Source organism: Oncorhynchus clarkii, chromosome 6, assembly GCF_045791955.1.
Source record: "Oncorhynchus clarkii lewisi isolate Uvic-CL-2024 chromosome 6, UVic_Ocla_1.0, whole genome shotgun sequence".
Lineage (NCBI taxonomy): Eukaryota > Metazoa > Chordata > Actinopteri > Salmoniformes > Salmonidae > Oncorhynchus > Oncorhynchus clarkii.
In genome coordinates this window covers 87,168,813-87,180,869 of record NC_092152.1, presented here as the reverse complement: position 1 = coordinate 87,180,869, position 12,057 = coordinate 87,168,813, and the positions used below count along the sequence as shown (strand labels likewise).

General features: G+C 46.7%; 1 protein-coding gene across 1 annotated transcript in view; it reads right to left on the bottom strand.

Annotated features, from left to right (window-relative positions):
* LOC139411759 (glycine amidinotransferase, mitochondrial) overlaps nucleotides 1-12,057 on the bottom strand; it is a 12,921-nt gene extending 864 nt beyond the window's left edge. The window contains exons 1-8 of the mRNA XM_071158487.1: nucleotides 11,661-12,057; nucleotides 10,077-10,298; nucleotides 9,618-9,813; nucleotides 9,257-9,447; nucleotides 6,057-6,194; nucleotides 1,076-1,240; nucleotides 447-510; nucleotides 161-277 (exon numbers count right to left, since the gene is read on the bottom strand). Of these exons, the coding sequence (XP_071014588.1) occupies nucleotides 161-277; nucleotides 447-510; nucleotides 1,076-1,240; nucleotides 6,057-6,194; nucleotides 9,257-9,447; nucleotides 9,618-9,813; nucleotides 10,077-10,298; nucleotides 11,661-11,729 (1,162 nt within the window). The 5' untranslated portion in view covers nucleotides 11,730-12,057. The remainder of the gene's footprint in view (nucleotides 1-160; nucleotides 278-446; nucleotides 511-1,075; nucleotides 1,241-6,056; nucleotides 6,195-9,256; nucleotides 9,448-9,617; nucleotides 9,814-10,076; nucleotides 10,299-11,660) is intronic.

Genomic DNA, 12,057 nt, shown 5'->3' with positions numbered 1-12,057 from the left:
GAAAAACCAGAGGAATGGCAGTTGTCAAAAGGTCTGTCTTGGAACTTTATCTGAACTAACTTAGACAAACAAATAAAAACTATCAATCACTAAATAAAGATAAAATAGGGATTATAATGAATAGGTCATAGGTCATACACGAAGGTCATCTTCTACTCACCAAGGTTCTCAAACATCTTGTGGATGGTGTGCTCGTTAGCATCACACATGACCCGTTTGGGGTCCAGCATCAAGACATTCATGGACAGCCACTTAGAGGACATCCACAGAGGGTGGTCTGATGGGAGAACAGGTAGATTTACTAACCAGACACTCATAGATATCGTCACACTATGAAAAGACCACACCGACAGTGTTGAGTATGAGTTTCTATCAACAAATAAGGAAGTGCTAGAAATGGTGTTGTCTTTTGTTGATTAAATTCCCAAACAACAACAACAACATACCATCTGGAATCAGAGGGGTTGGAGGCTTCACCACGGTCCAGCCGGCCTTCTCAAACATCTCCACCTGAAGGAGAGAAATCAGAGATGCTGTGGGTCAGACAGAGAGGTCTGTTCCCATGTCACGTTTTATCAGTTACAGCACCGCTCCAACAGAGGGCACTGCAGGAATGCATATACAGGGGGAAAGGGCAAACTGGTCAGGAGGGTAATCTCTCTCTCTCTCTCTCTCCACCCCTCTCTCTCCACCCCTCTCTCTCCCATCTCTCTCTCTCTCTCTCTCTCTCTCTCTCTCTCTCTCTCTCTCTCTCTCTCTCTCTCTCTCTCTCCACCCCTCTCTCTCCACCCCTCTCTCTCCCGTCTCTCTCTCCTCTCTCTCTCTCTCTCTCTCTCACTCTCGCTCCACCCCTCTCTCTCCCGCCTCTCTCTCCTCTCTCTCTCCCTTCCTCCCCGTCTCTCTCCTCTCATTCTCTCTTCACTCCACCCCTCCCCCACCCCCCCACCCCCCTCTCTCTTTCTCTCTCTCTCCCTTCCTCCCCATCTCTCTCCTCTCATTCTCTATTCACTCCCCCCCCCCCCCCCCCCCCGCCCCCCCTCTCTTCTCTCTTTCTCTCTCCCTCCATCTGACTGACCTGACGACAGGGACGATCAGGGTTGGACAGCACCAGTCCCGGCCCGATGATGTTGAAGGTGGCGTCAATGTGCATGGGGTTAGGGTCCTTGAATGAGATGATGTGGACCTTGTAGTCAGGGGCAAGATGGCGACGCATCCACTCAATCCCCATGTAGTTTGTAACCTGGAAATAGAGAAATAACGACTGGAATCAATCGACAATAAATTGTTTACACATTATTCACTTAGGAACGACGTGTTTAAATGACACCTAATCATTTCTTAGTAATATCTAGTACTAATAATAATACACGATTTGGTACCAGGTAGTTACCAATTGTGTTGATTTCGTTGATTTTCAGAAAGTACCTATTGATATCATATCATTTCCTGGTGAATACCACCAGGTAAACACTTTCTGAGACATGAAGACATTACCTTCACCAGTTAACACTGTGGTCCTACAGAGCACCCAATCCATTACCTTCACTAGTTAACACTGTGGTCCTACAGAGCACCCAATTCATTACCTTCACTAGTTAACACTGTGGTCCTACAGAGCACCCAATTCATTACCTTCACCAGTTAACACTGTGGTCCTACAGAGCACCCAATTCATTACCTTCACTAGTTAACACTGTGGTCCTACAGAGCACCCAATTCATTACCTTCACTAGTTAACACTGTGGTCCTACAGAGCACCCAATTCATTACCTTCACTAGTTAACACTGTGGTCCTACAGAGCACCCAATTCATTACCTTCACTAGTTAACACTGTGGTCCTACAGAGCACCCAATTAATTACCTTCACTAGTTAACACTGTGGTCCTACAGAGCACCCAATTCATTACCTTCACTAGTTAACACTGTGGTCCTACAGAGCACCCAATTCATTACCTTCACTAGTTAACACTGTGGTTCTACAGAGCACCCAATTCATTACCTTCACTAGTTAACACTGTGGCCCTACAGAGCACCCAATTCATTACCTTCACTAGTTAACACTGGTCATACAGAGCACCCAATTCATTACCTTCACTAGTTAACACTGTGGCCCTACAGAGCACCCAATTCATTACCTTCACTAGTTAACACTGTGGTCCTACAGAGCACCCAATTCATTACCTTCACCAGTTAACACTGTGGTCCTACAGAGCACCCAATTCATTACCTTCACCAGTTAACACTGTGGTCCTACAGAGCACCCAATTCATTACCTTCACCAGTTAACACTGTGGTCCTACAGAGCACCCAATTCATTACCTTCACTAGTTAACACTGTGGTCCTACAGAGCACCCAATTCATTACCTTCACTAGTTAACACTGTGGTCCTACAGAGCACCCAATTCATTACCTTCACCAGTTAACACTGTGGTCCTACAGAGCACCCAATTCATTACCTTCACTAGTTAACACTGTGGTCCTACAGAGCACCCAATTCATTACCTTCACTAGTTAACACTGTGGTCCTACAGAGCACCCAATTCATTACCTTCACTAGTTAACACTGTGGTCCTACAGAGCACCCAATCCATGACCTTCACTAGTTAACACTGTGGTCCTACAGAGCACCCAATCCATTACCTTCACTAGTTAACACTGTGGTCCTACAGAGCACCCAATTCATTACCTTCACTAGTTAACACTGTGGTCCTACAGAGCACCCAATTCATTACCTTCACTAGTTAACACTGTGGTCCTACAGAGCACCCAATTCATTACCTTCACTAGTTAACACTGTGGTCCTACAGAGCACCCAATCCATGACCTTCACTAGTTAACACTGTGGTCCTACAGAGCACCCAATTCATTACCTTCACTAGTTAACACTGTGGTCCTACAGAGCACCCAATTCATTACCTTCACTAGTTAACACTGTGGTCCTACAGAGCACCCAGTTCATTACCTTCACTAGTTAACACTGTGGTCCTACAGAGCACCCAATTCATTACCTTCACTAGTTAACACTGTGGTTCTACAGAGCACCCAATTCATTACCTTCACTAGTTAACACTGTGGCCCTACAGAGCACCCAATTCATTACCTTCACTAGTTAACACTGGTCATACAGAGCACCCAATTCATTACCTTCACTGGTTAACACCGTGGTCCTACAGAGCACCCAATTCATTACCTTCACTAGTTAACACTGTGGTCCTACAGAGCACCCAATTCATTACCTTCACTAGTTAACACTGGTCATACAGAGCACCCAATTCATTACCTTCACTGGTTAACACTGTGGTCCTACAGAGCACCCAATTCATTACCTTCACTAGTTAACACTGTGGTCCTACAGAGCACCCAATTCATTACCTTCACTAGTTAACACTGTGGTCCTACAGAGCACCCAATTCATTACCTTCACTAGTTAACAATGTGGTCCTACAGAGCACCCAATTCATTACCTTCACTAGTTAACACTGTGGTCCTACAGAGCACCCAATTCATTACCTTCACTAGTTAACACTGTGGTCCTACAGAGCACCCAATTCATGACCTTCACTAGTTAACACTGTGGTCCTACAGAGCACCCAATTCATTACCTTCACTAGTTAACACTGTGGTTCTACAGAGCACCCAATTCATTACCTTCACTAGTTAACACTGTGGTCCTACAGAGCACCCAATTCATTACCTTCACTAGTTAACACTGTGGTCCTACAGAGCACCCAATTCATTACCTTCACTAGTTAACACTGTGGTCCTACAGAGCACCCAATTCATTACCTTCACTAGTTAACACTGTGGTCCTACAGAGCACCCAATTCATTACCTTCACTAGTTAACACTGTGGTCCTACAGAGCACCAAATTCATTACCTTCACTAGTTAACACTGTGGTCCTACAGAGCACCCAATTCATTACCTTCACTAGTTAACACTGTGGTCCTACAGAGCACCCAATTCATTACCTTCACTAGTTAACACTGTGGTCCTACAGAGCACCCAATTCATTACCTTCACTAGTTAACACTGGTCCTACAGAGCACCCAATTCATTACCTTCACTAGTTAACACTGTGGTCCTACAGAGCACCCAATTCATGACCTTCACTAGTTAACACTGGTCATACAGAGCACCCAATTCATTACCTTCACTGGTTAACACCGTGGTCCTACAGAGCACCCAATTCATTACCTTCACTAGTTAACACTGTGGTCCTACAGAGCACCCAATTCATTACCTTCACTAGTTAACACTGTGGTCCTACAGAGCACCCAATTCATTACCTTCACTAGTTAACACTGTGGTCCTACAGAGCACCCAATTCATTACCTTCACTAGTTAACACTGGTCCTACAGAGCACCCAATTCATTACCTTCACTAGTTAACACTGTGGTCCTACAGAGCACCCAATTCATTACCTTCACTAGTTAACACTGTGGTCCTACAGAGCACCCAATTCATTACCTTCACTAGTTAACACTGTGGCCCTACAGAGCACCCAATTCATTACCTTCACTAGTTAACACTGTGGTCCTACAGAGCTGGTCCTGTATCTAATTGTGTTAATTAGTGGCTCTGAACTCGGTCATTGACAAACTATAAAAAAGCCTCAAAGGGACTCAATGTGTTCCGTGACCCCGTGACCCCATGACCCCGTTACCCAGGGATCCGTCTGTACACCAGTTGTCTGTTCTGTCGGCTTCTTTGCTCCAGACTGGGGATGTAATTGCAGCCAGGCAGTGTAGGGCTTCTGTTGGGGCAAATTCTGCATCCCTATTACTGTTTTGTCTCTTTATTAGGTGAACCGTAGCTACGCTGTTAAGGCCAAATTAACAACACCTGGTCGTCCAACATCTCATTCCAAATTCATGGGCATTAAAATGGAGTTGGTCCCTCCTTTGCTGCTATAACAGCCTCCACTCTTCTGGGAAGGCTTCCCACTAGTTGTTGGAACATTGCTGCAGGGGACTTGCTTTCATTCAGCCACAAGAGCATTAGTGAGGTCGGGCACTGATGTTGGGCGATTAGGCCTGGCTCGCAGTCAGTGTTCCAATCCCAAAGGTGTTCAATGGGGTGAGGTCAGGGCTCTGTGCAGGCCAGTCAAGTTCTTCCACACCGATCTCAACAAACCATTTCTGTATGGGCCTTCCTTTGTGCACGGGGATATTGTCATGCTGAAACAGGAAAGGGCCTTCCCGAAACTGTTGCCACAAAGTTGGAAGCACAGAATCGTTTAGAATGTCATTGTATGCTGGAGCATTAAGATTTCCCTTCACTGGAACTAAAGGAGTCGAACCATGAAATACAGCTCCAGACCATTATTCCTCCACCAAACTTCACAATTGTCATTATGCATTCGGGCAGGTAGTGTTGACCTGGCATCCACCTAACCCAAATTCGTCCGTCGGACTGCCAGATGGTGAAGCATCATTCATCACTCCAGAGGACGCGTTTCCACTGCTCCAGAGTCCAATGGCGGCGAGCTTTACATCCTCCAGCCTGACGCTCGGCATTGCACATGGTGATCTTAGACTTGTGTGCAGCTGCTCGGCCATGGAAACACATTTCATGAAGCTCCTGACGAACAGTTATTGTGCTGACGTTGCTTCCAGGGGCAGTTTGGAACTTGGTAGTGAGTGTTGCTACGCACTTCAGCAGTCGGTAGTCACGTTCTGTGAGCTTGTGTGGCCTACCACTTTGCAGCTGAGCCGTTGTTGCTCCTAGATGTTTCCACTTCACAATAATAGTACTCACAGTTGTTCGGGGCAGCTCTAGCAGGGCATACATTTTACAAACAGACTTGTTGGAAAGGTGGCATCCTATGACGGTGCCACGTTGAAAGTCACTGACCTCTTCAGGATGGCCATTCTACTGCCAATGTTTGTCTATGGAGATCGCATGACTGTGTGCTCGATTTTATACACCTGTCAGCAACGGGTGTGGCTGAAATCCACTCATTTGAAGGGCTGTCCACATACTTTTTTTTTTGATTAAGGAGTGAACACAGTGTGACTCTATAAAATATATGTGGCATTGGGGCCTCCATACCTGACTCCTCTGGACGAACAGATCCCTGCCAGCTCTGATGAAGTCAGCGGCATCGAAGCACGGCTCGTGTTCGGTGGTGACAAACTTTCCCTGGGCAGCCAGCTTGTGTCTGTCCTCCACCGTGCGGATAGGGTAGTCCTGGAGGGGGGAAGAGAGAGACAGATTAGGGAGACAGATTATAGAGACAGATTAGAGAGACAGACAGGTTAGTCCTGGAGGGGGGCAGAGAGACAGACAGATTAGAGAGACAGATTAGAGAGACAGATTAGAGAGACAGATTAGAGAGACAGATTAGAGAGACAGATTAGAGAGACAGACAGGTTAGTCCTGGAGGGGGGCAGAGAGACAGACAGATTAGAGAGACAGATTAGAGAGACAGATTAGCGATACAGACAGGTTAGTCCTGGAGGGGGGCAGAGAGACAGACAGATTAGAGAGACAGATTAGAGAGACAGATTAGAGAGACAGACAGGTTAGTCCTGGAGGGGGGCAGAGAGAGAGACAGATTAGAGAGACAGATTAGAGAGAGATTAGAGAGACAGATTAGAGAGACAGACAGGTTAGTCCTGGAGGGGGGCAGAGAGACAGACAGATTAGAGAGACAGATTAGAGAGACAGATTAGCGAGACAGACAGGTTAGTCCTGGAGGGGGGCAGAGAGAGAGACAGATTAGAGAGACAGATTAGAGAGACAGATTAGAGAGACAGATTAGAGAGACAGATTAGAGAGACAGACAGGTTAGTCCTGGAGGGGGGCAGAGAGAGAGACAGATTAGAGAGACAGACAGGTTAGTCCTGGAGGGGGCAGAGAGAGAGACAGATTAGAGAGACAGACAGGTTAGTCCTGGAGGGGGGCAGAGAGAGACAGATTAGAGAGACAGACAGGTTAGTCCTGGAGGGGGCAGAGAGACAGACAGGGCAGAGAGACAGACAGGTTAGTCCTGGAGGGGGCAGAGAGAGAGAGACAGATTAGAGAGACAGACAGGTTAGTGCTGGAGGGGGCAGAGAGAGAGACAGATTAGAGAGACAGACAGGTTAGTCCTGAGGGGGCAGAGAGACAGACAGGGCAGAGAAACAGACAGGTTAGTCCTGGAGGGGGCAGAGAGAGAGGCAGATTAGAGAGACAGATTAGAGAGACAGACAGGTTAGTCCTGGAGGGGGCAGAGAGAGAGACAGATTAGAGAGACAGACAGGTTAGTCCTGGAGGGGGGCAGAGAGAGAGACAGATTAGAGAGACAGACAGGTTAGTCCTGGAGGGGGCAAAGAGAGAGACAGATTAGAGAGACAGACAGGTTAGTCCTGGAGGGGGCAGAGAGAGACAGATTAGAGAGACAGACAGGTTAGTCCTGGAGGGGGGGCAGAGAGAGAGACAGATTAGAGAGACAGATGAGAGAGGCAGACAGGTTAGTCCTGGAGGGGGCAAAGATTAGAGAGACAGACAGGTTAGTGCTGGAGGGAGCAGAGAGAGAGACAGATTAGAGAGACAGACAGGTTAGTCCTGGAGGGGGCAAAGAGAGAGACAGATTAGAGAGACAGACAGGTTAGTCCTGGAGGGGGCAGAGAGAGACAGATTAGAGAGACAGACAGGTTAGTCCTGGAGGGGGCAGAGAGAGAGACAGATTAGAGAGACAGACAGGTTAGTCCTGGAGGGGGCAGAGAGAGGGGGCAGAGAGAGAGACAGATTTGAGAGACAGACAGGTTAGTCCTGGGGGGGGGGGCAGAGAGAGAGACAGATTAGAGAGACAGACAGGTAAATCCTGGAGGGGGACAGAGAGAGAGACAGATTAGAGAGAGAGACAGGTTAGTCCTGGAGAGGGTCAGAGGGAGAGACAGATTAGAGAGACAGACAGGTTAGTCCTTGGGGGGGCAGAGAGAGAGACAGATTAGAGAGACAGACGGGTTAGTCCTGGAGGGGGCAAAGAGAGAGACAGATTAGAGAGACAGACAGGTTAGTCCTGGGGGGGGGGGGGGGGGCAGAGAGAGAGACAGATTATAGAGACAGACAGAGCAGAGAGAGAAAGACAGGTTAGTCCTGGAGTGGGGACAGAGAGAGAGACAGACAGGTTAGTCCTGGAGGGGGGACAGAGAGAGAGACAGATTAGAGAGACAGACAGGGCAGAGAGAGAGAGAGAGAGACAGGTTAGTCCTGGAGTGGGGAGGGGGGTCAGACAGAGGTCAGAGACTGACTGGTTTAAACGTAGACTCAGTGATAAACAAAGTAAACATCAGTATCGGGACGATTTCCGCAACAGAGTTGAAGCACGAGGCTAAACTCCACCGTTTTTGGCAGGCTGCAACCATCACACTGCAGCAGAGTGAAGTGTGCCCGTGCAGATACTCTGTGAGAGTGCATCTTCTTGCATCACACTCATATGAAATATCTTTGGTCAACCCTGCTGCTCGTGGCAATGTCACGTCGCTGAGTCTCAGTTTAAGGAGAGGTCAGATAAAATGACAGGTTGGAGCAGGGGGTTGATTATCTACATCCATTAATAAGTTATGAGTCTCAGTTTAAGGAGAGGTCAGAAAAACTGACAGGTTGGCGCAGGGGGGGTTGATTATCTACAGCCATTAAGTTATGAGTCTCAGTTTAAGGAGAGGTCAGAGAAACTGATAGGTTGGAGCAGGGGGGTTGATTATCTACAGCCATTACGTTATCATGTATGAACTGTGTATCTTTAAATGGCCCCTTGCCACATGAGTAAAATACACACCCTGTTATTGGGCCAAATCTCATGAGTAATACAAACACACTAAATTTGGGCCTAATCTCATGGGTAGTACAAATACACTAAATTTGGGCCTAATCTCATGGTTAATACAAATAATACTAAGTTTGGGCCTAATCTCATGGGTAATATGTCACTTATAGCATGCTATATGAGATACGGCCAAAGAACAGAGTAATCTATGCCACGTATAGTAGACGCTTTTATTCAAAGCGGTTTTACATAACAGTGAATGCATGTTTAGTATGTGATCCCTGCAGGAACAGACTCTGAAGTGAGTAGAGCAACTCTCGGGGGTCAGGGTGACACCTGAAGTGAGTAGAGCACCTCTCGGGGGTCAGGGTGACACCTGAAGTGAGTAGAGCACCTCTCGGGGGTCAGGGTGACACCTGAAGTGAGTAGAGCACCTCTCGGGGGTCAGGGTGACACCTGAAGTGAGTAGAGCACCTCTCGGGGGTCATCTAGCACCTACCTGATCGTACAGCTCATCAGACATGGTGGGTTTTGGGGGGGTGGTCCACTTGGCACCCTTTCTGAAGTACTCCTTGATGAGGGGTCTGTAGGCTCGGTACTCAAAGAAGCGGGACCTCCAGGCCATGGGAGCCTCGATGATCTCATTCCCCACTACCATAAGGATGTCTCTGGGCATGGCAGCATACATGCCTGGGTGGAGGAGAGGAGAGGGAGACATGCTAGAGACACACAGGTTGTTGTTTTTTTACTCAATGCTCAGGTGGTGAATTTTCTATCAAACAATCAATTAACCAACCAACGAACCAACAAACCCACCAATCAATTAACCAACCAATCCCGTAGCGCTCCCCTCTGCCTACCAGTAGAGGTGAAGTCTGGAGTGTTGTACTCAAAGGACCAGTCCATGGGTTCAGGTCTCTGGACTGTAACTCCCTCCATGCGGAGAATATTGCACATTTCTTCAATCTCAGCAACGGCTTTCTTCAAGTGGTCCTCAGGAAAGCTTTGGCCCCCATACTTCTGGTAGAAGGGCCAATGCTTCTCATATGTGTTAGCCTGTTGAAAAAAGTTGAATACATCAATATGGGTTCTTCATTCATTCATTTATTTGAATTATTAATATTTCATTTGAGCAGGTGAGTCCCATTAAATATTTTAATGTATTTGGCAAGGAAGCTGTTGCTATTTGCAATAGGCTAATTTTGCATCAACTCAATGCAATAATAATATATTTATATATTTATGGTTCATTGCATCTTAGTTTAAACATAGTGTAGATTTGTTCTACATAATTGTGAGTCCTGACTTGATGACCTCACCTTGACCTCTACTGTGAAAGGAGGGACGCGCGCGTTCTCGGCGCGGCCTACGATCACCTCTTCGAGCGGGTCCCATTCGTTGTAGGCGCAGACAGGACACTCCTGTCGCTCAGGCTCAGTGACAGCGTTCTCCTCCAGGGCGCGTTGCGGCTGCGCGGCAGCAGCGGAACTCGAGTAGCTCTGGAACGCGCCCTGCACCCAGCCAGTCATGGCGCGGCCGAGCTGCGGGAAGATGAACAGCTGCGTCAGTATCATCTGCTCACATGTCACGGTGTGGTCACACATTATGTAATGTAATGTTTAGAATGACAGGAAATGAGCTGTAAAACTGAAACATTTTCTCTCAGCCTCATGGCAAAATGTGTACAATAGCATCATATTAGCTATAAAACTGCAAATGTTTATCTTTGCCCCATAGCAGAATGTGCAGCATTGTAGGAAGTTGTTTCCCCTCCCCCCAAAAAAATCCTTAAACCACTGTTATCATGGTCAGGACTTGAAGAATCACCTCAGTTCAACTACTGATTGGAAAAATATATAAAACAAACCCACATTTGTTGGAAGGTTAACATCTTAATCAATTTGATTATAATATAATGTTATATGGTAAACCTGTGAACGGCCCTGTAATCATGTATGTTGCGTTGCGGAGCCAGCAGTGTGACCCAGTGGCATACCGCAGTTTCGCGCCCCGCAAGGTCTGAGCGAAACATGATTAAAGATAAGTCGACCAAGGACTAACCTGTTAGCTTAATCTCTTGCAGTAAGCCTTATCATACACATTCGACATTACACAAAGACCGATGCATTACAAGGTCAAAAGGAAAACCATTGGTCAATATAAGGTGTTCAAGCCTAACGGAGCGGTGTTAGATATGGACTATTGGTTTTGAGTCAAGGTGCGCTTGATAAACGCACTTATCTCGGTTGGAGGTATGATTTCAAGGGGCCAGCGAGGGCATGCTCAGCTCTCCGTGTCAGTGGGTTCAGGGAGGGCCCGCAACAGCTGTCCACTGTCATTCACGCGCAAAAATTTGCTGCCGGACACATGTCTCTCTCTTACACATTTCCAAATAAAGCAGAAACGTTCTCTTCCAATAAATACATAGGTTGATGTTTTAACTTCTGTAGCAATTTTTGCGTTCTACTCCGTGCAGATGGAATTGACTTAATTCACAATTCCAGAGAACAGCATGCGAAATTCTTGAGTAACGCAAGACATGCTGCTATATTCGTTTTATTTGAAACAAAAACTCGCCTATGTCCGGACAAAATCAATGAATGAAAGAAAATGACATGCTTTTTGATTGGTAGGCCTACATTTAATGGAGTATTTTGCTGTGAAAAGAAGGTGTAAAAAATAGCCTATTCATTTTATTTTAAAGAATAATGTTCAAAGTAATCAGAACAAATTAAATTCATAAAAAATAATATTATAATTGTAAAAAACTTAAATGAAATGTGTTCACTTTTCTGAGTGACAGCCAACAGCTGTTTGCCGCAGCTGCGCTTTCCATGAGACTCGCCACATTTTATGATTTTGTACATTTCTGAATAAACAAAAAACAGGAACTAAATACCAACCATAGAGCCGATCAGATGGGCGGCCTCGGCCCCCCTGCTACCTCCTCTGAGACACCTGACTCGCAGCATTGTCCGACCTGATAATGGTGATGGCTATTTGGGATATTCTAGCGGCGGGCGGCTTCGCGGCAGGACAAGATCCACCTGAATGTCAGGAGTTCTGAGAATGAATGGAAGACCCTTCGCGTTCTGATGCCTCTTTATATCCGCTCGCAGGGCGCCTCGAGGCATTGGGACAAGTTGTCGGGGGGCAGTCAACGTGACCTGAGAAAAATGTTCCCTGAAATTCTACACCTTACGCCAGCACATTCTTATCAGCCGCACACCCAATCTCTCCCACACAAATGGAAGAAAGTAACGCAACTGGCCGATCCGTTTCATACATGGTTTTCAGTCA